This window comes from Trachurus japonicus, chromosome 17 (genome assembly GCF_045865225.1).
Source record: "Trachurus japonicus isolate A0001 chromosome 17, Traja_1.0".
Lineage (NCBI taxonomy): Eukaryota > Metazoa > Chordata > Actinopteri > Carangiformes > Carangidae > Trachurus > Trachurus japonicus.
In genome coordinates, this window is record NC_140923.1 from 10,506,806 (window position 1) to 10,533,690 (window position 26,885).

A 26,885-nucleotide genomic window follows, 5' to 3' on the forward strand; every position below is an offset into this window, starting at 1 on the left:
TGAACCAGGTGGAGATGTGGAGACATGAACTGTTTTCATCCCACTTGTTCCAGGTGATAAGTCGACCTGCCTTCCTCAAACTGCTCCTGTTGTTGGAACAAATCAAAGCCTGACAGCACTTCCCTCTTCTTCTTCCTGCTCCTGTCCACATGTCTCATCACACGTCTTCCTATTGGAGGAGGAGTGCAACCAGGTAAATGACTCATTTACAGGTTAAACACCACAAGGAGCCACCACTGTGTTTTTATGTGGGGTCATAAAACAAACAGATTTTCACCCAGTGGGTTAATCTTCAATAATATACTGTTTTATATCAGCTTGTCTCTGTAGGAGGACAGAACCTCTGGATGAGTTTCCTCCTGGAGACGTTTTGCAGTAAACACTCAACTGGAGACCAGAAAGAAATAAAACTCAAGTTCATATGATCCAAGTCCATACTGACAGTGCAGTTTAAAGTAGTGGATGATTTCCTTTTATGACAGATGATCAGTTCATCACATGGTTGGTTTGATCACATTGCAAATGACAGATAACACACCCTGTCTCACACTTTGTCCATGTATAAAAGTTTACCTTACCTGTCTTTGATGATGAGTCATTGTCCAGCAGGTGAACAAGACTAGAAGCAGCAGAGAAGAGTTTTCCTTCAGAGCACAGAGAAAGCCAGACTGTTGGACAGAGACTTTGAGGCTGTAAAATGGCACAGAAAGGAGTTCATCTGGACCAGGAGACCTTCTCTTGTTCCATCTGTCTGGATCTACTGACGGATCCAGTGACTATTCCCTGTGGACACAGTTACTGTTTCAACTGTATTAAAACCCACTGGGATGGTGACGATGGGAAGAAAATTCACAGCTGCCCTCAGTGTAGGAAGGACTTCATACCGAGGCCTGACCTGATGAAAAACACCATGTTAGCAGCTTTAGTGGAGGAGCTGAAGAAGACTGGACTCCAGGCTGCTCCTGCTGATCACTGCTATGCTGGACCTGAAGATGTGGCCTGTGATGTCTGCACTGGGAGAAAACTCAAAGCTGTCAAGTCCTGTCTGCATTGTCTGGCCTCTTATTGTGAGAAACACCTGCAGCCTCATTTTCATTCACCTACATTTAAAAAACACAAGCTGGTGGAGCCCTCCAAGAAGCTCCAGGAGAACATCTGCTCTCGTCACGATGAGGTGATGAAGATTTTCTGCCGTACTGATCAGAAGTGTATTTGTCAGCTCGGCCTTATGGATGAACATAAAGGCCACGACACAGTCTCAGCTGCAGCAGAAAGGACTGAGAGGCAGAGAGAGCTGGAGCTGAGTCGGCAAAACATCCAGCAGAGAATCCAGGACAGAGAGAAAGATGTGAAGGTGCTTCAACAGGAGGTAAAGACCATCAATGGCTCTGCTGATAAAGCAGTGGAGGACAGTGAGAAGATCTTCACTCAGCTGATCCGTCTCATGGAGAAAAGAAGCTCTGAGCTGAAGCAGCAGATCAGATCCCAGCAGGAAACTCAAGTGAGTGGAGTCAAAGAGCTTCAGAAGAAGCTGGAGCAGGAGATCACTGAGCTGAAGAGGAAAGACGCTGAGCTGAAGCTGCTGTCACACACAGAGGATCACACCCAGTTTCTACACAACTACCCCTCACTGTCAGCACTCAGTCCATCTATACACTCATCCAGCATCAATATCCGTCCTCTCAGACACTTTGAGGATGTGACAGCAGCTGTGTCAGAGCTCAGAGACATACTACAGGACCTTCTGAGAGACACATGGACAAACATCTCACTGACAGTGACTGAAGTGGATGTTTTACTGTCACCACCAGAGCCCAGGACCAGAGCTGGATTCTTAAAATATTCACAGGAAATCACACTGGATCCAAACACAGCACACAGAGAACTGTTATTATCTGAGGGAAACAGGAAAGTAACATTAATGGGGAAAGAACAGTCTTATCTTAGTCACCCAGACAGATTCACTACATATTGGCAGGTCCTGAGTAGAGAGAGTCTGACTGGACGTTGTTACTGGGAGGTGGAGTGGAGAGGATTTTTTGGAGTTTATGTAGCAGTCGCATACAAGAATATCAGCAGAGCAGGGGATGAATGTAGATTTGGTTTCAATGACAAATCGTGGGCGTTATGTAGTAACAATAACGGATTTATATTCTGCTTCGACAACGTCGAAGCTACAGTCTCAGGTCCTCGGTCCTCCAGAGTAGGAGTGTACCTGGATCACAGAGCAGGTATTCTGTCCTTCTACAGCGTCTCTGAAACCATGACTCTCCTCCACAGAGTCCAGACCACATTCACTCAGCCTCTACATGCTGGACTTGGGTTTCCTTATCTCCTTAGATGGATTGGTGGAGACACAGCTGAGTTGTGCAAAATTAAATAGACAAGGATCATTGACGGAATGTTTTACGGGCGGGATTTTGACCTCTTGTCATCTGTTGTTGATGTTTGAGTTTGTTGAGGTGGAGCTGGAGCCGTGGAGGAGATCACTGCTCATGATGATGTTTCTTTACCTAAACTCACATTTCTCCACATGAAAATAGAAACTTCTCTGAGCTCTAAATGTTTGTTGGATATTTGTGTTGATGTGTTTGTGTGCTGTTGTTTGGGCCTATAATCTATAATAACATGTACATTGATACTGTTGAATCACATTTAAGGTCTATGATGTCTTATATCATGATTATTATCAATGAGGAGGTGATTGATTTAGGTGAAACAATGTGATCGTTTGATGTGAATCTGCATGAAATCACTGAACAAAAGTCATTTAACAAACTGATTCAATATGTGACCAAATCCATTGTAATGTTTCATATTTGTATAATTTGTCTCTTGCACGAACTCAATAAACTACAATGAATTGCAGGACCAGTGTGTTTGTTCAGTTCCTTTGTGCTCCTGTACCAGTGGCCTAACATCGCCATCTAGTGGCCTTGATGAATCACAGCAAGCTCCTGTTAAAAAATATCCAGTCAGAAGTGACATGAATAAATAGAAAAGGAAAACAAGTTGAGTCTGAATTTGTTTTATAAATAAAACTCACAAGGTTCATTTATTTATTGTATAAGAAGATGAAACACCATGAGAATAGTTTTATTTTCATGACTTCTTATATATTGACAAATTTCCTTTATAAATGGCAAAATGCAAAGTATAACCAAAACAACTCCTTTTATAGTGTTGTAGCAAGTATCCAGTGAGTGGTTAGATGAATAAGTAAAGATAAATATACAAACAGACAATAACATTGTTGATGCTGAGACGTCCGACTGTGGATTATTTGGGGAGAGATATTTATTCAGAGGGATTAAGTAATGATAAATGTGTTGTCCTCAGCAACATGGACTTCCTTGTTTCTTCTACTTCTTAAAGAAAACACTATTTCTGTTTTCTGCACATTTGTACTTCACCTCCTCCACATTATAGATAGAAATACTGGACATTTTACTTCACTACAGCGACAGCTATTCTCCCCTTTCAGGTCAAGACAACACAGACAACCCTCCCTGTTCTTCCTGCTCTCAAACACTGAGCTCCACCCTGTTGTTTCCTTGTTCCCTCCTCTTTAGATCTACAGTTTGAAGATGGGTGGAACCAACATGTGGTGAAGAGGAAGAGCTGACAGGCCCCGTTCACTGCAGAGACACATGTTGTTTAGATCAGAGCTCAAACTAGTATCTGTTCCAGGAAAGTGAAACTCACACAGTCATTGTCTGTGAGAGGTGAAAGTCAGACTGTTGGACAGAGACCGTGAGGAGGTGAAATGGCTCAGAAAGGAGTTCATCTGGACCAGGAGACCTTCTCTTGTGCCATCTGTCTGGATCTACTGAAGGATCCCGTGACTATTCCCTGTGGACACAGCTACTGCTTCAACTGTATTAAAACCCACTGGGATGAAGAGGATGGGAAGAAAATCTACAGCTGCCCTCAGTGTAGGAAGGACTTCATACAGAGGCCTGACCTGGTGAAAAACACCATGTTAGCAGCTTTAGTGGAGCAGCTGAAGAAGACTGGACTCCAAGCTGCTCCTGATGATCACTGCTATGCTGGACCTGAAGATGTGGCCTGTGATGTCTGCACTGGGAGGAAACTCAAAGCTGTCAAGTCCTGTCTGACGTGTCCGGCCTCCTACTGTGAGAAACACCTGCAGCCTCACTATGAAGCAACTCCGTTAAAGAAACACAAGCTGGTGGAGCCAACCAAGAAGCTCCAGGAGAACATCTGCTCTCGTCATGATGAGGTGATGAAGATGTTCTGCCGCACTGATCAGCAGTGTATCTGTTATCTCTGTTCTGTGGATGAACATAAAGGCCACAAAACAGTCTCAGCTACAGCAGAAAGGACTGAGAAGCAGAGAGAGCTGGAGCTGAGTCGACAAAACATCCAGCAGAGAATCCAGCTCAGAGAGAAAGATGTGAAGGTGCTTCAACAGGAGGTGGAGGCCATCAATGGCTCTGCTGATAAAGCAGTGGAGGACAGTGAGAAGATCTTCAATCAGCTGATCCGTCTCATGGAGAAAAGAAGCTCTGAGCTGAAGCAGCAGAACAGATCCCAGCAGGAAACTCAAGTGAGTGGAGTCAAAGAGCTTCAGAAGAAGCTGGAGCAGGAGATCACTGAGCTGAAGAGGAAAGACGCTGAGCTGAAGCTGCTGTCAAACACAGAGGATCACACCCAGTTTCTACACAACTACCCCTCACTGTCAGCACTCAGTCCATCTACACACTCATCCAGCATCAATATCCGTCCTCTCAGACACTTTGAGGATGTGACAGCAGCTGTGTCAGAGCTCAGAGACAAACTACAGGACCTTCTGAGAGACACATGGACAAACATCTCACTGACAGTGACTGAAGTGGATGTTTTACTGTCAGCACCACCAGAGCCCAGGACCAGATCTGGGTTCTTACAATATTCACAGGAAATCACACTGGATCCAAACACAGCAAACACAGAGCTGGTTTTATCTGAGGGAAACAGGAAAGTCACAGCAATGAGTGAAGAACAGTCTTATTCTAGTCACCCAGACAGATTCACTACATGTGCTCAGGTCCTGAGTAGAGAGAGTCTGACTGGACGTTGTTACTGGGAGGTGGAGTGGAGAGGAGTAAGAGTTTATATTGCAGTCGCATACAAGGACATCAGGAGAGCAGGGAGGCCGTATGAATGTGGATTTGGATTCAATGAGAAATCTTGGGCGTTATATTGTAACGATAACGGATTTAGATTTTTACACAACAACGTCGACACTCCAGTTTCAGGTCATCCGTCCTCCAGAGTAGGAGTGTACCTGGATCACAGAGCAGGTATTCTGTCCTTCTACAGCGTCTCTGAAACCATGACTCTCCTCCACAGAGTCCAGACCACATTCACTCAGCCTCTACATGCTGGATTTTGGTTCCCCGATGATATCTTTGGTGTGAATAGTGGAGACACAGCTGAGTTGTGCAAAATTAAATAGACAAGGATCATTGACGGAATGTTTTACGGGCGGGACTTTGACCTCTTGTCATTTCTTGTTGTGTTGATGTTTGAGTTTGTTGAGGTGGAGCTGGAGCCGTGGAGGAGATCACTGCTCATGATGATGTTTCTTTACTTAAACTCACATTTCTCCACATGAAAATAGAAACTTCTCTGAGCTCTAAATGTTTGTTGGATATTTGTGTTGATGTGTTTGTGTGTTGTTGTTTGGGCCTATAATCTATAATAACATGTACATTGATACTGTTGAATCACATTTAAGGTCTATGACGTCTTATATCATGATTATTATCAATGAGGAAGTGATTGATTTAGGTGAAACAATGTGATTGTTTGATGTGAATCTGCATGAAATCACTGAACAAAAGTCATTTAACAAACTTTACTGATTCAATATGTGACCAAATCCATTGTAATGTTTCATATTTGTATCATTTGACTCTTGCACGAACTCAATAAACTACAATGAATTGAAGGACCAGTGTGTTTGTTCAGTTCCTCTTTGCTCCTGTACCAGTGGCCTAACATCGCCATCTAGTGGCCTTGATGAGTGACAACAAGCTCCTGTTAAAAATATCCAGTCAGAAGTGACATGAATAAATAGAAAAGGAAAACACATTGAGTCTGAATTAGTTTTAAAATGTTAGATATTTTGCTCATCTTTCTCTTTTTTTAAAGGCTCGTGACTCTTATTATTAGAAAAACAGCACTCATGTAAAAAGACTTAATAGATGATATGAATTTTACATTTTTTCCCTCATTGTTTCAATTTCCAGTTGAGGCAGTCTGCACAAGAAGCTTAATGAATACAGATAAAAAGATTAAAAAAAGATGTCATTTTATTTATCAATAGAAACATTTTAAAATGTGATGCTTTTCTTTCTGTTTTCCTCTGATGATAAAAACAAACATTTTGGGGTTTTTGATGGAAATTCAACTATAGATCAGCAAAAATACTTTTCTATTTGCGAATCACGCTGAGAAGGAGACCTCAGATAATCAATAAACAGTTTTCAAACATTGTAGCAGGAGACACAGAAGAAGACACAGAGTCCTGGATTGATTGGAGCATTATTGTGATTTAATTCACTATGTCTTATATCACAAAGAAAGTCTTTAAAAATGCAGACTAGAATTTCTGTATATAAACTGTACACAAAAAGCAAGGCACTATACATTCAGATTCTTCAAGCTGCTGTTTGTCCTCTCGTCGCAGTCGAACCTTTAAATTACAGCTCAGTCAGTCAGAGTCACTGCAGCACTTCAGCACAGTCGAGCGACATGAGTTCACCTACGTGGCCTGACACTGTGGACAAAAAAAAACAAAACAAAAAAAACACAACTTTCCTCACAACATCTGACAGGACAGGAGTTGTTTTTCTTCTTTTTTTTTTTTTTTTTACATAGATACAAAGTCACAAACGCATCTACACACACATTTACACAGATTACACATTACACGCACATTATATACAGTCGCACGCACGCACGCACACACACATACACACAACCATAGCATGGCACTCTGACACCAAGCGTCCTATAGTGTTTGTCTCTCGGTGCTCGGAGGAGGAGCCTCCAAACACACACCACGTATGAACCAAAGCAAGGTGGCGTTTTTCTTTCCCCTTCACTTTAAACCACTCGACTTTCATTTCATTATGTGATGACAAAGTCCAAGTAAAAACATGACTATAAGCGAGGCGGGTGCATCTCCAGTCTCATCGTCGTCGTCGTCGTCGTATTTGTCGTCAACTTCAGAGTCGGGACACGGTGGACGTCCTCACACGTCTCCACTAAAAAAAACAAGTTCATGTGACATTTCCTGTACTGTATCTCCATCTCCACTGCCGTCCACTTCACACGCCATCTTCCATGTAAAACAAAAAACAACCAAACAAAAAAAAACCTCCTTAAAACAGTCCTTTGGCCTTCTTTAAGTTCACTTGCTTCCACCCTGGCAGACGTTCATATTCCTCTCTCGTCATGTCCAAAGCTTTCTGCAACAATACACAAGGAAAACAAAAGAGTTTGTTAATTAACCGATTAAACAACAGCACAAACAGTCCAACAGGATCTAGGGTGAAGCTGAAACATACTGTTTTAATGAAGGTACTGATTATTTGAGTGTGGATGTGAGCTTAAAAAACAGTCCATAAGATTTCCCTTCTAATATTATACTGTGACAATATACTGGATATAACTCTGATAAAAAATAAGAAAAATATAATAGTAATAAAAAAGTTATTAATCAGAAATGAGGAGGAGTATATTCCTTATAAATAAGTTAACAATAACTCTGTGAGTCCTTTTGTACAATATTTGGAGATTTCTTTATCTGATTCTTGAGGGGAAAATGTAAAGTTCGTCCACAGCTTTGATTTTGATTTTATATCTGTGGCTGAAACTAAACATATAAAGGATAAACGTATGTGTTCACTGCACAGTCACTGCATCAGGCTCCAGCAGCAGTTGTTGCATAGCTGTTATATCCGACATGCTTCTACATGTGAGGCTACGTGAGGCTACAGTCTAAAGATTTAGAGGCGACGCCGACATGGTGAGTTCAATGTCGTGGGAATTTCTCGGACATTTCCAGCTGTAAGAGCAGAACAAGAAAACAATATGAAAACATAGACTGAAAAGTAGATTATATCTGATCTTCTGTACTGTGTGTGAGTCTTTACTTGGGATAATACCTCAGTGAACCTCTTGTACCGTGAAGGACAGTTTAGTAGTTTGAGTGTTTTCATGCGTGGACATTGTGCTCGGCAGACACAGTGAGTCAGACTGGGGTGAAGCCGACGGTGAATCACAGGTGTGTTTATTTATAGTGAGAGGAAAGAGTCTCAGGTGGAAGGGGTGTGTGTGTGTGTGTGTGTGTGTGTGTGTGTGTGTGTGTGTGTGTGTGTGTGTGTGTGTGTGTGTGTGTGTGTGGAGCAGCAGCAGCAGCACAGTGTAGGTAGAGGAAGGTGGTGCAGTTGACATACTTTTAAAGAGAGAGGAAGTGATGCTGCACAATGAAACTTTCAGGCTTTAAAGAGACGATTTACAAACTCACCCACTTTACCATATACTGTATACGAATGATTATGATTATTTTTATCTTGGAATATCAAGCCGAACTAGAAAATGTTTCGAATATATTAAAAAACAGTCTCGATGTACATCACGGAGCTGAAAGAGACGTCTTTAGATGCTCCAGTGGTGTTTCATTTATAATGATATTATGTACAAGTGACTTAAAGGGACAACGAGGAGTTTTGGAAAAGCGAAGCGTTTTCACACTACATTTATGAGCCTCTGTGCACCGTAAAATTCTTTGACCGGCGCAAGACAGACTCATGTTTTCATTCATCAAGAATTAAAGTCAGAGGTTGGAAGACGATCACATACCGTCGTAGTTCCCACCATAAACGGAGATTCGACGGCGTTATTCTCATGACTCGCCACGAAACTGAAAGTAAAGAAACGCTGGTCGGCTCGCCCAGCATTTCCACCACCACTAATAATAACAAAATAACCATAGAGACAAAACATATATTTACAGAAAATGGGCCCATTAACAAGTGGTAACGTAGATTCATCCACATTAATATGAGACTTTTTTTTATTGTCGCAGAATTTTTCGTTCTGCCGATGGAGAAACTCCTCGTTGTCCCGTTAAAACGACTATTAAAATAGCTGACAATTCATTTTCTGACAGTATACTGATAGTTTCTGCTCTGTGTGTGTGAAAATCTCACTTTTTATCTGTTAAGTCTGACAAACAATAAACTATAAATACTGTGGTTATGTTACATAAATTTCTATTTTTAATTTCTGACTCTCTCTGTTTTTATCATTTTGATTATTTCAGGATCTAATGTTGGTTGTCTCATTTCATATTACATCTCTCAGCTGATATGTAAAGGACCTGACCGACTGTGACTGAGTCGTCACAACCGTCGTTTCACATGAAGCCGAGCAGCAAAACTTTCTCCTCCTCAACCAGCGCCACACGTCAGAGACAGAGAGAGAGTGAGAACAGGAGTGAATCAGGTTTCGTGCTGAGAGAGTGAGAGAGAGAAGGAGAGAAGGAGAGAGAGAGGAACAGGTCGTCGGGGCTGATGAATCACACGAGAGGCTCCTCTTACCTGAGTCCACCTACAACTTGCTCTGTGAAGTGAGAGTTAGATGGAGTTAGCATGAGTTATGTGAATGAGCTGCAGAGACTTGGAGGAAAAATCCACCGCTGACTGTTCAGTGGCGTCTCCTCTGAATACACTCACTGCACAGTCTACATTAGGTCTTTTGCCTTTTGGCGCCAGGCTGGACACAACTTTGACTAATTCTTCGTGCCGTAGACAAACATGACCAGAGTTTCACCACAAGACAGAAGAAGTTTTAAGAGTCGAACGTCCTGGTGGATTTTTCCTTTCAGAGGAAACGATGGAGGACAAAAACCTTCATCAACCTTCAAACACAAACTTCTGCAAACTTCTCTCTGCAACTCTGAGCTGCACCATCTGCCTCAAACAGGCTTTTCATGGCCACAAAGTAAATAATCTACGAGTTAAATGTTATATGAGGACATTATTAATCACTTCTCTGTGTATTATAACGCCACCACTTATTACTAGACTCTACTTGTTTTTTACAAGTTGTTTTTACTTGTTTTTATTCTTATCTAATTCCACTCCGAGTGTCAACTGAAGTGTTGACTCCAAAATGTAATTAAAGCACAAAATTTGCACAAAATTTGTAAAAATGCTCTGCTATGACTATTTTTTGATTAAAATTGCTTTCCCACAAAAATGTTGTTTAAAAGAATTCCCAAAGAGGCTAAAAATACGTCTACTATTTCTCCCTCATTGAAAAATCCAGATTCTACAGAGTAACGGCAACTAATGATACTGTAGTTGAACATCGAGCTGTAGAAGTAGATGTGAAGTGTCACCATCACAGTGAACAACAAATGAGATGCAAAACAAAATCAACGGGATTGGTTGCTGGGGATTCTGACGTATTAATCCCGACTGTTTGCTGAAAAACTGAATCCAACTTTTTCAGACCCTGTCTTTGAAACTGCATTTTCAAACCTAAAATGCTAAGTTATGGCGTGCATTAGCGACTTTGCTGCTGAAATGTCTTGTAGCAAAACCCAAACACTACACTGACATGTTTCAAAAATTTCAAAAAGTCCATTTTTGGTTTAGGGGGACTTTAATTATGCTTATTGCTATCAGCTTCCAGAGAGTGAGGCAGCAGTGTGTGTTGTTTGATGATCTATTCACCACTGTACAATGACAATGTGATGTTTCATGATGGAAAAAAAGAAAATGTAACTAAAAAAGAACAAAATCACACAGCTGTCGGGCTCACTGACCTCAAAGTCCTGGTCGGACAGGTAGACCTCCAGGCGGAGGGGGTCCACGCCCTCGGGGAGGGGCCGGGCCTGCAGCTGGGCCAGAGGGAAGGTGTTCTGACAGAGCCGGGCCAACACGTCCTCCACCAGGATGATCTGGTTACACACCTCGGCCTCCTGCCGCCACACAGAGACAGAGAAGTTACAACAGTACGGGGATGTCTGGTCTGTATGTGTGTGTGTGTGTGTGTGTGTGTGTGTGGACTGTGTGTGTGTGTGTGCTGCTGACCCTCTCTGTGATCTCAGCCACGTCCTCTCTGTGCTCCCAGCTGGGGAACATGTTGGTGAAGGTGAGCGGCTCCAGACCGGCGTGGATCAGATACGACTTCTGAGACTTCTTCTCGTTCTTCTCTGGAGGAGAAGATGAACACTTTCATTTTCACTGCTCCTTTATCTCATTTTTTGTTTCTTTTTGGCATCATGCAGCACGTTTCAGACGTTCCTCATTCATCTCAGTAGAATTAAAGGTGTACAGAAACGGCCGTTTGTCCTGTTTGTCGCGCCTCCTTCCACGAGTTTCCACGAGTTTACCCGAGTAAGGAAAATGAATTTGATTGGTTGTTATCGAGCGGGCGGGATATTCAATGTTTGAGGTGAGACCGAGCTCGGGGTGTGTGTGTGTTTGTCTCAGACGTTTGATTGACGGATGACGGAGCCAATACCACTGGCTGATGAATCCTGAGCAACATGACGCATAATTCGTGCGCCTGCATTATCCAAATGCGGAAAAAAAATACCCCACTTTCAGCCCGAATTTACTCGAAAATAGAATTTTGCACAAAGTTTGAGCTACATCGTCTGAAAGATGAGTTATTACACTAATGTTAAGACCCACAATGGGATCAAATTTGATCCCATTCATTCTTTTCTGAATACCTTTAAATTGTTTGCTTTGGCTTATGATCAAGATGTGACATTTTTAAGTTACAGAAAATAATATAAGAGATTTTCACTAAACTCCTGCCCTTATTATCATGCAAAGTAAAAATCTGAACCTTCACATATTGACATTTTTTCTTCAGTGGAGAGAGTTTATATCAGGTTGGCTGACCTTTGCAGTACTGCAGCACCGTCTCCATGGCGCACTTCCTGTCTGCGTCCCAGCGGATGCGAGCGGAGCCGGTGCTCTCGCTGTCCTGAGGCCACCAGCCCTGCCACAGGTAAACCTCATGGAAGTTATCCACCAGGAACAAGGCTGTGGAGGGAGGAGACAAGTCTCTTAGTCTAGGGTACACACAGCCTGCATGCAGGGAGAAGTTGTGTGTCTGAATACCGTGCACTGTGTGTGTGTGTCTGCATTTGTGTCCCCGTCTCACCGGGTTGTGCTACGTTGTACAAGTCCTCCTGCAGGAAAGGCAGCGAGCTGACCAGGTCTGGGGCTCTGGACAGGTGGAAGAACTCGGTCGCTACAAACTCTCCAGATGTGCTGCTCAGCTGGAAGAGCCGCGGGGTGAAGTTGAATTTACCGGGATCTGAAATGAAAAATGAAACCTGCAGTTAATAAAATGAATCATTGCTCTGCACTGAAGCATCTACAGAGGATCTGGATCTAGATCTGGATGTGGTCGTTGAACCTCAGCATTTTAGATTTTTTATGTTTCGTTGCTTTGGATTTTGTATTTTCTGTGTAATATTTGACATTTATTCCATCCAGCCATCATCTTCTCTTTATCTGTTTTGCTCATCAGAGGACTGAACCACCTCAACAGGCTCATATCAATGTGACAGAGCAGCGACTCTACCAGCCACTCTACAGAGGATGAGCTGCTTCCATCCATTTCTACACAGAGCTCCTGTCTGAAGGTGAAGGTTAGAAAGAAAAATCGACTGTTAATCAAGAGCCTCTTCACCACAACGTCCACACCTCGCACCACTTCTATCGGCACAAGTATCGACTCATGTTTGAGACCTTTAAAAAGCTCAAATTTGATCTTGAGCTCTTTAGTTTTAGTACAGTAACAACATACTTTGAAGAGACACACGATCTCTCCTGTTTCTGCACAAGTTTCTGTAAATGCACAAGTGTATTGCATTTTATGACTGGTTGCAGCGATCGTGTACATCACTGTTCCTTATATGCCGTCGCACATTGTCCATCTTTGTATGTCTGTAGACTCTCTCACTGGCTGACTTTTATTTATAAATCTATTCTTGGACTACAACATATTTGTGTCTACACATGTGTAAAAACCTCAGCCGATCTGGCCTACACTCTTTGGACATTATACAGAATGATGCAGGTGTCGTTGTGACAAAAGAAAACATTTTTTTGCACTTACAGGGCTGTAAAAGTATAGAATGAGCTTCCTGAGGATGTAGTGCAGGCTCCACTTTTTTTGTTTTTTGTATGTTGTTTTTCTTTGAGGTAATGTGGGAGATTATTTTTCGGAGTATTCTGATATACAGTATGTACTTAAGTGATATTATGTATGGGTTATTGAAGTTTCTAATGGTATATTGTGTTTATTTTCTGTATGTTGTCATTATTTTGAGTCTTATGTAGAGGATCTATATCCTGTATCAGATGTGTTTTCATTAAATTTTCATTTAAAGCAGAAGTAAGCGGGATTTTTGTGTTAATATAATAGTTGTATCTTCCGACAGCAATCACTTCTATAGAGTGTTTGGTCTGAAACACGGGTCTGTCAGTCACTCTGCTCTGCTCTGAGCCCAGGAGAAAACTTTCCTTGTATCCTACAACCTTTATCCAATGAGGAGAGAGAACGGCATAAAGGGGCGGTCCTCTCTGTGTGTGCAGCCAAGGGATGCGCCTGAATGTGGTGACGTAGGGACGAGGACCAATAGATCCATGACGAGGGCGGGGGCTGCTAACTCCGTCTGCTGACAAGACGTTATGGTGCGTTCAAGGCAGCTCGTAACTCGTGTTTTTCCGACCTGTGAAGTCGTACCAGTTCGATCTGGTACGAGTTCACGGGTCAGAAGTTACGAGTGGCCGTTATAGTGACTTTCACAAGTAAAACAGGTCGGAAAAACACGAGTGGGTTGCCTGGAACGCTACAAAGTCGTAAGTCGTGACTTGAAGCTGTAATTTACGGTTTCAAAAGCCTGCCTGGAACGCAGCATTAGCCAAAACGACCGGATCGCTTACTTCTGCTTTAAAATGCAGATCCCGAGAGTCAGAAAGGAACTGGGAAAAAAGGCTTTTAAATTTCCTTCCCCCGTCTACCTGGAACGACATGCAGAAGGACTTGAAATTGACACATCTTGTAAACTCTGGGGGAATTCAAGTCAATTATAAAAGACAGTGAAATGAGCACAATTGTATTGGACTGTATTTTATTTGTGTCTTGTGTGTTTGGTGTAACCATTCTGCTTTTGTGCTGCCGTCTTGGCCAGGTCACTCTTGGAAATGAGGATTTAAATCTCAATGAGTTTTTTACCTGGTTAAATAAAGGATATTGATTGATTGATTGATATCAATGACCTCATGAAGAGGATCAGACCTTGCAGCATGCAGTCGTAGGCCTTCCTGTCCTTTCTGCCCAGAGCCTCCCAGAAGCCCGGAGGCTCCACCCCCTCATCGCACTCGTGGATGGTCACTTTACTGCTGCTATGGAGACCTGCTTCCAGAGGACACCTGAGACGACAAACAACAGCAACAACAACGGAGAAACACAAGATCATGAGATACCGTCAAAAAAACTCCCACAATTCCCCCCCACTCCCCCCCCCCTCCTTTAAAAAAAAAACAAAACTCACTGCTCCTTGATCTTGAGCGCGGCCGTGTTGCCCACGCTGCGAGTGTGCAGCTGCGTCTTGCAGCCGTGCCACAGGTAGATGATGGCCTTGTTGATGTTGAGCAGGATCATGGAGGCTCTGGAGCGCAGGCTGCTGCAGTGACACGCCACCTCCAGCAGGTGGCCCTCCACCGGCACCTCGCCGCGCACGCAGTACAGACGCCACTCGCCTGGACACAGACAAGAATCTTAATTATCCTCTAGGGGCAATTTGTTTCACAGCAAGTAGTGAAAAAACAAGACAAACACACACATCTAATCGTAACAGATCATCAACATTTTGGCAAATTGGTCCATTTCCATAATCCCTATAGTCATACATGTAGCAGTAGGTTCGTTACCTTTAATTGTCGGTGCAAGCTATTTTTAGAACGGCAGAGCAGAGCCGCGAGCTGCTCAGAGCTACGCTACGGAGGCTCATTATGGGATTTCTTGGTTTCCCTCATCAAACTCATCAAATACACAATCCAACAACTCCACAACGCTCTGGTGGACAAGTTGTGACCTGCACATTCACCACGCTATGAGATAATAACACAACATTACCACACAGAGTTGTTTTAGAGGGAAATACAGAGACTGCTTGATGAAAAACTGTCCCTGAAGGCAACACGCATCAGCAGTTTTGCGTGAATTTACCTTGAAAACAACTCTGTCTCGTATTATCTCATAGCGTGGTGAATGTGCAGGTCACAACTTGTCCATGAGAGCGTTTTGGAGTTATGTATGTGATGAGTTTGATGAGGGAAACCAAGAAATCCCATGAGCCTCCGTAGCGTAGCTCTGAGCAGCTCACGGCTCTGCTCCACCGTTCTAAAAACAGCTTGAACCAACAATTAAAGGTAACAAACCTACTGCTATGACTATAGGGATTATGGCAATTAGGGCCAATATGCCAAAATGTTGGACTATCCCTTTAAAAGTCTGATCACTGCAGTGTGTGTAAGCTGTGTCCTGTTCTCTTTCTGTGCAGTATAGAAATAATGATTACTCTGAGTGTTCTCCTCCTCCTCTTCTCGTTTGCCAGCGTGGACGATCATCCCTCCGTTGAAACACTGCAGGAAACACGGAGGCTCCTTCCCCTGCTGCACCTGGACCTGCAACACACACACACACACACACACACACACACACACACACACATAAGAAGGCTGGACTCTGTAAGGGTGCGAGTGATTCACGGGTACAGTCGTCGTGACTCGTCGTACCTGAGCCCCTCTCTCCTCGTCCAGCTCCACCGTCATCAGCGCCGACGTGCCCTTCTCGCTCACCGTGGAGTGGCGGCCCTGCCAGAAGAAGTAGCAGCACTTCTCCTTCCCCGGGCCGGTGCTCCTCGCCTCGGGGTTCTGCCTCCGACCGACTGGGACAAAACACGCACGGTAAAGATTACACAACTTTAAAGAAGAATTTTAATAGATAATGTTAAAATAATAATGCTCTTGTTTAAAACACATCCTGAACAAAGTGTAGAAACGTTTACAAGGAGACCACGTGGTTAATGTGAGCTCCTCCCACATTATAAATAGAGGCCTGGAAACATCCTTTAAACTTTCTTCATTTTAAGTAGAATCTAGTCTATTTTCTAACCTAAGGTGTATTTAAAGTGTATTAGTTTAGTATGAGGAATGTAGCGGCAATATTTCTTCCTCAGCCTACTCTGCTTTACCGCTACAAGGCAATAACTCCGTTCAAAAAATAACTTTACTTAAAAAGCAGAAACAAAGTTACGAGATTGGCTCTGAGGTATTGTCAAAAACCTGTCTGGTCTGAGAGCTAAGCTACTGTGATGTCATCAACATCATAATTAAAGGAGCAGTTCCACATTTTAAAGGAAAACTACTAACTATTGTAAGCAATACATATGGCTCTTACAAGGAACATTTTGTTTTAATTCGGTTTGATTCAAAATGTCTTCAGCTTATCCTTACTGTATTTGAAATGTTAGTTGCATTTTAATTTGCAAGTATGTGACACAATTTAAAGCAGGATTTATAGCTAAATATTGTAATTTGTTTATTTTCTTTTACCAATGGCATCAGTCTACTCACATAATTCTGGGAAATAAACAGATGATAACTTACTGAACCTGTGTTTCCTGGTGGTTTGAACCTTCACATACATACAATTTGGACTTAGTTTAAAGATTTAGTGCAGCCTTCATTTACATGTAATGTTTTTGAATTCAAAGTTATTGCATTCACAATCTATTGTTTCAAGGTCCCAGGTTTTGATTTTTAATAAAAATCTGATATAAACTTGATTTGCCTCTTTGTCTGTTCTCCTCCATCTCTTTGCTTCCTTTGTGGCTACACATCCAAAAAACCATACTGAATATTTAAACATGTTTAATAATCCGACTTCTTCTTTCTTTTCCCCACAAAAACAATTCATCCGAGGTGTTACAAGCGTAAACCCACAGTGTGACTAACCTGAGGTGCTGACCATGTACTTCCACTTCACCACGTAGGCGTCTCCCTCGTGGAACTGGCCGATGCTCTGGCGTGGGAGGCGGCTGTAGTCGAACTCCAGGATGTGCCAGACGTCCACGGACGCCGTGCAGATCTCCTGAGTCCTCATGTGGTCCTCCGTCTCCACCGGCCCGTGGCCGCGGCCCACGCTGACGCCGTCCAGCACGGTGGCGATGGACGACTGGAGGACGGGCAGCATCAGCGTGGCGTCGTACGGCCGGCACTCCCGCCCCGGCGCCTCCTGGGGGGCAGGGCACAGGTGGGATAAAGACGCGCTGTGATGCGTTCAAGTGTCTGTTGTTAAGTTGTTAATGAATTTAAATATTTAGGTGTGATTATAGACTCTAAACTTTCTTTTAAAAATCATGTTAAAATGTTATCAAAAAAAATTAAATATCGCCTTTGCAACTTTAAGCAAATCAGAGGTTCGTTGTCAGAAGCAGCTGCTCTGATGTTTCTGCACTCTATGATTTTTTCTCATTTAAGCTCCGGTATCACCAGCTGGTCCATGACCGGCTCTACTATCGTGAAACCAGTTGAGCTTCTGTATAAAAAAGCACTCAAAATCTTAGACAAAAAAACGTTTTCTTACCATCATTGTAACATTCTAGTGAAATATACTTTGCTGAGTTTTCCTAATTTTTGTAAATTCTCCTCTGTATGCTTAATATGTAAAGTACTTCATGGCCTGGCGCCATCTCCACTTAAAGAGTTTATTGCATTTAAACAAACGAGGACCACCAGATCAATTACTAATAGGGACTGTGTGGTTCCATACAGGAAAACCTCTTTCAGTCAAAATGCCCTGTCAACAAAAGGAACTGCAATCTGGAACACACTACCCCTACCCATAAAGGAATGCCCTACCTTGACTACTTTTAAGAGCCACCTGAAGGTATGGCTTAGAGCCAACCAAACATGTAATCACCTTTAATGTCCTAACTGCATGCTTCTAATGTACTGATCTGTCTGTCTCTAATGTACTGACTTAACATATATTAGTACTAGTAATGTGTTGTAATATTGTATGTGTTTATGCTATTTCCTACTTAAAATGTATTCTAACCTTTTGTACTGTATTGTAACACCAACCTGCCTAGAGGACTCCTGATGGAAATTAGCCTACGGGCTACAATCTGGCACATTTACACGTACTACGGTACATGTTTTATTAATGTTGCATTGTCCTGACTTCTAAATAAATAAATTACAAAAAATTACAAAATAGTCTGTGTGATGCTTTGCACTGCAGCTCCAGACAGAGACATTATGTTCTCTCATCCCTGTGTCAGTCCCAGCATGAAACCAACGTTACTTGGCTGCGTTAACTGAGGCTGAGACTGAGTTTGGTGAATAAGCAGATGGGAGGATTGAGAAAAACATATGAAGAGTCTCTGATGTGTGTGTGTGTGTGTGTGTGTGTGTGTGTGTGTGTGAGTGACCAGTGTAATTTAGAGCTGCAACAATTAATCGAGGGACAACGAGGAGTTTTGGAAAGCAAAGTGTTTCCACACTATATTTCCCATGAGCCTCCGCGGGCACGGTGAAATTCTTGGACCGGTGCAAGACGGACGAAGATGAAAACATTTGCCAGGAATGTTTTCATTCATCAAGAACGAAAGTCGGAGGTTCGAAGACGATCAGATACCGATGTAGTTCTGACCGTAAACGGCGATTTGGCGGACTTATTCCCATGAGAAGAGTCCGCAAAACCAAAAGTAGGAAATGCTGGGCGAGTCGACCACTAAATAATAATATCAAAATAACTATAAAGACAAAACAATATACTTATCGAAAATTGACCCATTAACAAGTGGGTAACGTAGATTCATCCACATTGATATGAGACTCTTTTATAACCAAAAACAAACTCCTCGGGGTTTCTCAATTATCGATATTATATTCGGTTTGAGTAGTTTTTTAAGAAAATTCTAAATTCCAAATTCTATGATTTAAGCTTCTTAAATGTGAATATTTCTGGTTTCTTTGTTCCTTTACGACAATAAACTGAGTCTCTCTTTGGTTTGTGGGCAAAACAAGACATTTGAGGACGACAACTTGTGGTTTGGGAAACACTGATTGATATTTTTCAAGATTTCTTAACATTCTATTGACCAAACAACTAATCGATTAATCGTTTAAATTGACAGATTAATCAATTATAAAAATAATCTTTAGTTTTGGCCCTTGTGTAATTAATGTGATTATCAGGATTCCCACCTTCTGCTCGGGCACCAGCTCGCCTCCTTCCTTCGGTGTCAGCGGCTTGGCTTCGGTCCAGTCCACGAACTTCTCCTTGAACAGGATGGTCTCGTTGTGCTCCGTCAGCCGGCCGAATATCGCCCAATCAGGACGGCCCTGGCCCTTTCTGTGAGGAGTTTTAACACACACACACACACACACACACACACACACACAGGTGAGAATGATTTAATGATTTAACGTTGTAGCGAGTAGGGTGAAGCTGCAGTACCGGAGTAACCGCAGTTCTAGGACCGTTCGATTTACGTCACAGCGCTTCCTACCAAGTGGAGACTGCCGTTACCTGCTGATCATTTTTAATCTCGTCTGAAGTTACTGCCGTCAGATTTATCAACTACAAATCACCTCAAACGTGCTCCTAACTACTTTCTGGACATTGGACTCTCTCTATTCTACACTCTACTGGTCTTTTTACTAAAATGAAAGCTTGAATAATGTAGAATATTTATTAAAAGCTATATTTTGTCAAAAATAATACACCCACGGGGCGTTTAGTGGGGTACAGAATGGAAGTATTGCTTTGTGGCTCAATTCTCCGCTGTTTTTATTATCATATACATGTTAGGATGGGTGTATTTGTGTAGTCTTATCTGTCATAAACACGTTTACTGTCGCGGACTGCCACCGAGCTCCTTTTTTTTTTTTTTCACCGAGACAAGCAGTGACACCAGAGCTGAGTGCAGGTTTGGTTTTCAGCAGCGGTGTGGAAGGCAGAGAGCCTCCACTGTCCCTGTAACAAGCTACAAGTCATTTATTATGCTGTTAAATGACGGTAAATATGAAACATAAGGTAAATATCCATAGTTCTCCTCCTCTGCTGTCCTCTGATCAGAGCAGCGTCCCTAGCAACGGCCTGTTTTACCTAGCAACGTTAAAATTGGTTGTAGCGGCTGCTGCACCTCAGAGTCGGCTCTGACCTGGGGATGAGTGTGTTGCAGCCTCCCGGGTCCAGAGGGTTGATGTCACAGCAGGTGTAGTCAAACGTCCCGTTCCACAGGTGTTTGGCGAGCTGGAAGGCCACTTTCCTCTGGGCCAGGGTCACCTCCTTACCGTGCCACACGTACACCTCGCTGCCAAAGTCAAACACCAACACCTGCAGCACAGCACGCACAACAACACAAACAACGTCCAGTTAGCTGACACTGCACAGCTGCTAGATGTGGACTGATGAAAACAATGAGATGCAGATCATTCAAATTCGCATGAATGTACAAGAGAAATAGTAGAATAATAAAAACACAAACTATCACCTGCAAACACAAAAAGCTAATTTCATAATATTAAAGAAAATACATTGGTAATACACATTATTAAGCCTTAGTTTTAAACTTTCTCCTTATAATAATACACATTAGTTATAAATGTTTTCCTCTGATTTTTTTTTTTTTTTTTTTTTTTTTTTTGTATATTTTTTGGCTTTTCATGCCTTTATTTGATAGGACAGTTGAGAGTGTGACAGGAAATGGGAGGCAGAGATGGGGGGAATGACATGCAGGATAGGGCCGTCCGACGCGGGACTCGAACCGGGGCCGCCTGCAGCGAGGACTATAGCCTCAACACATGGGGCGGGTGCTCTACCAACTGAGCTAAACTCCGCCCCGTTTTCCTCTGATTTAATAAACTTGTCTACAATGTGTTTAATTATTGTATTTTCATACTAAATTAACACTGGATTCATTAATTATAAATCAAGTATTATATCAATTAAAAAACTGTTATTTAGCAGACGTCAATGGTTTACAAGATCATTTATAAAGTGTTGGTAAATGATTATTTACTATTACATGATTATGCATGCATTGTTAAACATTCATAAATTACATAATAATCAGTATCAATGTTGGAAGAATTCTTTATAAATGATGAATGAAGTAAGAAGAAGTGAAACAGTGACAGTGAGTCTCTGGTCTCAGCCCGGTCCCTGAACCCATCTCCGTTTCCCGGCAGCAGCAGCAGAGCAGCAGAGCACAGATGGATGTAGGAGGTGGTCGTCACAGCACCTGCTGTTGCTAGGCAACAAATTAAAACCAGCTCGAAGCGCAGAAAGCCCCTCGGAAAGCGCCTGAGTTATTTTAATATTCAGAGGTTGGTACCAACTCATGCTCCTGTATGAGTCTGTGGGTGAATAATACTCAGTGGGCTATGATATAATCATATATACTATATATATACACACACTGTATACACACACACAGACACTATAATATAATACAGGGGTTCTCAGCTAGTCTCACTCTGGGCTCCACATGTTCCCATGGTCATTAAGTCGCGCCCACTTTTATAGAATTCAAACCAAGATTTTTTTTTAAAGCCTTTAAAAACTCATTTTGCTCTTTATTGCGCAAAGTGCATTTCAGAGCACATGAATGAAACTGAGGAGTTACCATGACAACTGCATGTACAGAAGTGAATAAAAAAATATCAAACTGCACAAAATGGAGACCAACAAAACGATATATTTGACTTCTAATGCATCTCTGCATTCAGAGCATGTTCACAAAAGTGAATAAATATCAAATTAGAAGATTCACTGCATCAGGCCACATTAATAAGAAACTGAGATCTTTGCATTCAGAGCAAATAATAAGAAAGTGAGGAGGAGCATTACAACTGCATGTGTTCACATGGCGCATGTCTTTCAATATAAGTTATTTTTCAAAATAAAAGACATGCCCAACATCAGATGTGCATTAAATATTATTTACTTTTTTGATCAGCTGTCCGCGACCCATCCAGAACGGGTCTAGACCCACTTTTGGGTCCCGACCCACCGGTTGAGAACCACTGATATAATATACACCGACCTCTTTGGACGCCAGCAGAGAGCAGCGAGGGACCTTCCCCCACTCGTCGTCGTCAGGAACCAGTTTGTCGTCCACCAGTCTGAAGATGCAGTTGGTCTCCACGATGGCGTTCTCAAACTGCTCGTCGTCCTCCGGTGGACCGGCCGCTGTGGCGCAAGTAGAAGATCATAATAATAATCAAGAGAGTATACCAGCAGGGAGATCACTGACACCGTTGTTTCTGAGGAGGATTCCTACGTTGGTAAGCCGCCTGTCCCCCGAGGATCGACCAGAACTGCTGGACGTCCGGACCCTGTGGGTTGACGCCTTCCTCGACCGTCTGCACCTGGTTCGCCCTGCAGCCCATGTCCTTCTTCGTCTGGATGAAAGTGGCCAAATCTACGGCCTGCGGGCAAGAAACAAAGACCAGGGAGGAGGTGCTTTGAATTAAACAGTAAAGAAATTTGATTTTTCTTGACTGAATCAGGACAATGGAGACTGAACAAGACTGCAGTGAAGATACACACTGCAAAAACTCAAAATCTTTCCAAGAATATTTGTCTTATTTCTTGTCAAAATGTCTCATTTCTAGTCAACCTAACTTCTTTCCACTTAAAATAAGACTCATAACCTAAAAATTAACTTGTTTTTACATCAGTTTCACTTGTTTCAAACAAATTTTCACTTGAAATAAGAGAAAGCAGGTTTTTTGTGCTTGTTATAAGGAAAAAAAACTTGCTCCACTATCAGATTTTTCTACTTATTTCAAGTGAAAATCTGCTTGAAAGAAGTAAAAAGCGTCTGAAAACAAGCTACTTTTTATGCGATGAGTCTTATTTTAAGTATAATTTGATTTGTTTTGACTAGAAATTAGACAAATATTCTTGGTAAGATTTTGAGTTTTTGCAGTGCATGACTGCGTTTTTGTGCATGAAATTGTGATAATAGTAATAATATGAGTAAATAGCAGCGAACAAAGAGGCAGCACAGAGAGACAACTGTTTATTAATAAAAAGAGTCTGGACACAGCTCCTTTGAGGAAAACGGAGAAGCTGCAGACAAAGAAGGAAACATGTGTCTGATGAGACGGGCCAGTGAGAGGCCGAATCGTCAATCGCCAATGAATCATCTTTGTTCAAACACCAATAAACCGAAGCAGCTTTCGCACTGGACGTCAAAAACAACTACAATCACCTCTTTGTGTTGGTCTGCCTCCACCGCTCAGACCTGTTACAGCTTGTTTCATTATTTACCCAGAATCAAACACAATTGGGGTGAGCAGATCCCAACTCTCCAAATGTGGGACAAAGACTATGACATACTGTATGTGTGACAAGGTGAGATTTCCGTGCAAAAATAAACTTTCTATTCTGCCTCTTAGTTCATAACATTACTACAAAAACTTAACAAATATTATATTATATATATTATATATTTTATTTAAATTCAGCTTTCTCAATTTCTCTCACATAAGGAAACATAAGCATGAAGCTTTCACAGTTCCTCTTAAGTTAACACAATCAAACAGAATAGGCAGTCAATGCTTCCCAGTCTTTGTTATAACTGCATTTTCTTTTCTTCGCCGCAGTCGTTGTCTCCCTTTCCTCCATGCTCACTCTGCCGTTTTTTTTTTGGTTTGTTTGTTATGCCTTAACCTGTATTAATGTTCCGCCTCCTAGCTTGATTGACATTCATGTCAATCAAATCAGCCTCGACCCTTCATTGCTTTCGCCACAAAATCATTTTATAAATGCCAGATTTTAACACAAAACAGGAGCCTGTCAAATAACAATTCAGGACAGTGTCTCAATCTGCAGGACGTGTGAATGTTGATGGGAATGCGGGACTAACCTGCACAAAGCGGAACATCTGGCCACAATAAACACAATATCAAACGTTTGTGTGAGGCTTTCTCACAGCGAGATGATGGGGTAGACGAACCCTCAACTCCAAACTCCTAAATGTAATAACTTCATCCTTGAGTGCAAGTGCAGGTTTGATCCATATTTGAAAGCAGATCCCCTTGAGGAGGTTTCAGGTCGGGGTCAGGATGAGATAATCCAGATGTGGTGCTCACCTTTGCCTTCTCGATCACATTCGAGAACTCTCCGATCCAGACGAAGCAGTGCTCTGGAGTGACCAACAGGAAACAGTCTCCACTGTTGAGTGACGATGCTCTGGGCTCCACTAGTCTGGTCTGAACATGACGGCGCCCTGGAAAACAATGAAATGTCAGTCTAAACCCAATGCAAACATGTTTATTATCATTATTTTATATCTATCTATTTTCTTTTTACCTTTGATCTGCATCAGCATCAGATTCTTAAACGGCACGGCGCTGTTGTTGGACGTCTGCTCTGAGATGTTGACGCTGCGCAGACTCACGCTGCTGAAGTTTTCTTTACTGGCCAGACCAGCCAGAGCCGCTTCAGAGTACTCTGAGGTTTTAGTTACTGGGATGAGAGAGGGCACACAGTTTGACAGAAATACAGAGAAGAAAATAGCACATTCAGCTTCATTAAACTTTTAAAGAGACAAGACCCTGACACCGCTGCAGTACGAAGCTCTAACTTTGGTTTTAGACAGAAAATCCTCACCTGTAAAAATGATAAAACTTTAAAAATCCTGTTTTAAAATCCCCATCAGACATCACTTTGCTGCAAGATTAGGTTCAATGGAATGGATCTTTTTTTTCAGTTATATTTCAGTGTGAGTTTAAACTTCAGCTTTAGTTCCCTCTCTGTTCATTTCACCAGCTGCTGCAGAGCTTTTGAGTCCAGATCTGCAACAATGAACCATCTTCTACTGCAGGATCTTGTCTAAAGCCTGCTGCTAAATTCTACTTTAATAATTTGAATCTGAAATGAAACTGACTGGACTGGACTTGAGCTCTCACCCTTCTCGGCCTTCATCCTCTTGCTCTCCAGCTGCGCCACGTTGAGTCTCTGCTCCGTGTACTCGTGTCTGATGTCCTGTCTGGCTGCCAGCATCTTCACAGGGTTCCTGGACGCCTGGACGTTCCTGGACGGCCGCACCGAGCGCTTGTGCTGCACCATGGCCGAAGTCAACCTGGCAAAGGTGGAGAGGAAGTTACTGAAACAACCTGCAAAAGGTTAGTGTTTTGTAAGGGATAGTTCACCCAAAATTCAAATTGCACTCATTATCTCCTCCTCCTCATGTGGACTAAAGGCTGGGAGAAGTTTCAGAGTCCTCCGTGGCTTCTCTGAGTTACAGGGGGTCTCGGCGTAGCAGTGCATGTCCATATAACGGTTGCAAATGGATACCACTTTTCTTCGTAACAAAAAGACACACCAAAAAACATCCAAATACCTCCATGCTGCTCGTATGTAATGTCCGTCTTGTATTGAAGCCTTGAAATGTGAAATTGTTCCGAAAAAAATTTAATAAGTCTATATTTCAAGCTTGTTTGTAGCGGAAGCTCCTCTTCCCGGTTCGTCCAAATTGGACGGACCGGGAAGAGGATGGACCCTGGTCCGTTTGCAACCGTCATATGGACATGCACTGCTACGCCGAGACCCCCTGTACCTCAGAGAAGCCACGGAGGACTCTGAAACTTCTCCCAGCCCTTAGTCCACATGAGGGGGAGGAGATAATGAGTGCAATTTGAATTTTGGGTGAACTATCCCTTTAATCCTGTGTAAAAAATGTAAACCTACTTGGGACCCTGAGAACCGAAGATGGCGTCGAAGTCCTCGCTGATCTCGATCCTGGTGGGCATGCGTGGGAACTCGGCGACGCGTCGGTAAAACTTGGAGAAGATTTCGTCGTCCAGCTTCATCACCTCCTTCACCGCCTTCTCAGTCACTGTGATGGTGGTTTCCTGGAGACCCGACACTGATCGACCAGAGAAGACAAATTAATCGATACACAGATCAATACAAAGGAAGCTGACGATGGCAGAAAATACTGCTCAACGGAAAAACAACAGACCTTTGCTGTTCAGACGTCCCAAGAAGCTCTCCAACTTGTCCAGCTTCTTATCTGACTCCATGTCTGGCCGAGCCTCGAGTTCTGGAAATGTGATTTCATTCTAATTTATTTTGTATTTTGGTTGGCTTTAATAATGTTTGTGCAACTGTGCAAATTGCTTATAAGCTTATAAGTAAAACTACTGATCACATCTGAGTATAATGTGTCTTTCAGCCCACTGAGGTTAAAGTCACAGGACTTCACTGAGAAATCCTCTGTCTGGGTTTTGTTTAGCTGAGGTGGCGGCGATGATGACACGAGACTCTGTGATCTCTCTCACCCTCTTGTGGTTTGTTGACAGCGGGCGCGCTGCTGCTCTTCAGTTTGGTGGAGACTGGTGACAGGATGGGACTGATAACGGAGGAGGAGGCTGCCAGGCCTGCAAACACACACACACACACACACACACACATATATAGGACATTATAAAACGGAAAGGTGAAATCCGGCGATCTGATTGGTTGTTAACCGTGGTACTATTCTAAAGCCTTATCACAGCGTAGGCTATCACTCCGCGTCAGGCACGTATGACTGGTATAGAGAGCCGAAAGGGAAGCAGCCCCATGGGTCCTCAAATCGAAAAAAGTCTCCATACGAATGAACGGGAGTCCAAGATTTATTTCGTGATCCGTTTGAATTGTGCCATGAGAAAAAACTCTGTCCTCTACCTGTTCAAAACATCACGTTTCATGCCGAGAAATCAGCAGTTTGTTGTAAAACTATTGTAAAATAAAAT

The 26,885-nt window shown here is 42.6% G+C and overlaps 3 protein-coding genes across 6 annotated transcripts in view; 2 read left to right on the forward strand and 1 right to left on the reverse strand.

Moving 5' to 3' along the window:
• The first annotated feature begins 697 nt into the window (after positions 1-697).
• Positions 698-2,615, forward strand: LOC146970146 (tripartite motif-containing protein 16-like). The gene has a single exon (XM_085804947.1). It carries the CDS (start codon positions 698-700, stop codon positions 2,381-2,383), a length of 1,686 nt encoding a protein of 561 aa, XP_085661073.1. The 3' UTR covers positions 2,384-2,615.
• A 1,025-nt stretch (positions 2,616-3,640) lies between these two features.
• LOC146970147 (tripartite motif-containing protein 16-like) lies at positions 3,641-5,584 on the forward strand. Its single transcript, XM_085804953.1, has one exon. It carries the CDS (start codon positions 3,767-3,769, stop codon positions 5,459-5,461), a length of 1,695 nt encoding a protein of 564 aa, XP_085661079.1. The 5' UTR covers positions 3,641-3,766; the 3' UTR covers positions 5,462-5,584.
• A 956-nt stretch (positions 5,585-6,540) lies between these two features.
• svilb (supervillin b) overlaps positions 6,541-26,885 on the reverse strand; it is a 70,542-nt gene continuing 50,197 nt past the window's right edge. For all 4 annotated transcript variants that reach the window (XM_085804952.1, XM_085804951.1, XM_085804950.1 and 1 more), the window contains 20 exons: positions 26,430-26,528; positions 26,111-26,191; positions 25,837-26,014; positions 25,056-25,228; positions 24,457-24,612; positions 24,237-24,373; positions 22,418-22,565; positions 22,181-22,326; positions 20,294-20,469; positions 19,335-19,482; positions 17,076-17,355; positions 15,855-16,006; positions 15,638-15,743; positions 14,609-14,816; positions 14,353-14,486; positions 12,205-12,360; positions 11,940-12,083; positions 11,118-11,239; positions 10,850-11,005; positions 6,541-7,481 (listed from right to left, as the gene is read on the reverse strand). In XM_085804952.1, the coding sequence (XP_085661078.1) occupies positions 7,395-7,481; positions 10,850-11,005; positions 11,118-11,239; positions 11,940-12,083; positions 12,205-12,360; positions 14,353-14,486; positions 14,609-14,816; positions 15,638-15,743; positions 15,855-16,006; positions 17,076-17,355; positions 19,335-19,482; positions 20,294-20,469; positions 22,181-22,326; positions 22,418-22,565; positions 24,237-24,373; positions 24,457-24,612; positions 25,056-25,228; positions 25,837-26,014; positions 26,111-26,191; positions 26,430-26,528 (2,987 nt within the window). In that variant the 3' untranslated portion in view covers positions 6,541-7,394. The remainder of the gene's footprint in view (positions 7,482-10,849; positions 11,006-11,117; positions 11,240-11,939; positions 12,084-12,204; positions 12,361-14,352; positions 14,487-14,608; positions 14,817-15,637; positions 15,744-15,854; positions 16,007-17,075; positions 17,356-19,334; positions 19,483-20,293; positions 20,470-22,180; positions 22,327-22,417; positions 22,566-24,236; positions 24,374-24,456; positions 24,613-25,055; positions 25,229-25,836; positions 26,015-26,110; positions 26,192-26,429; positions 26,529-26,885) is intronic.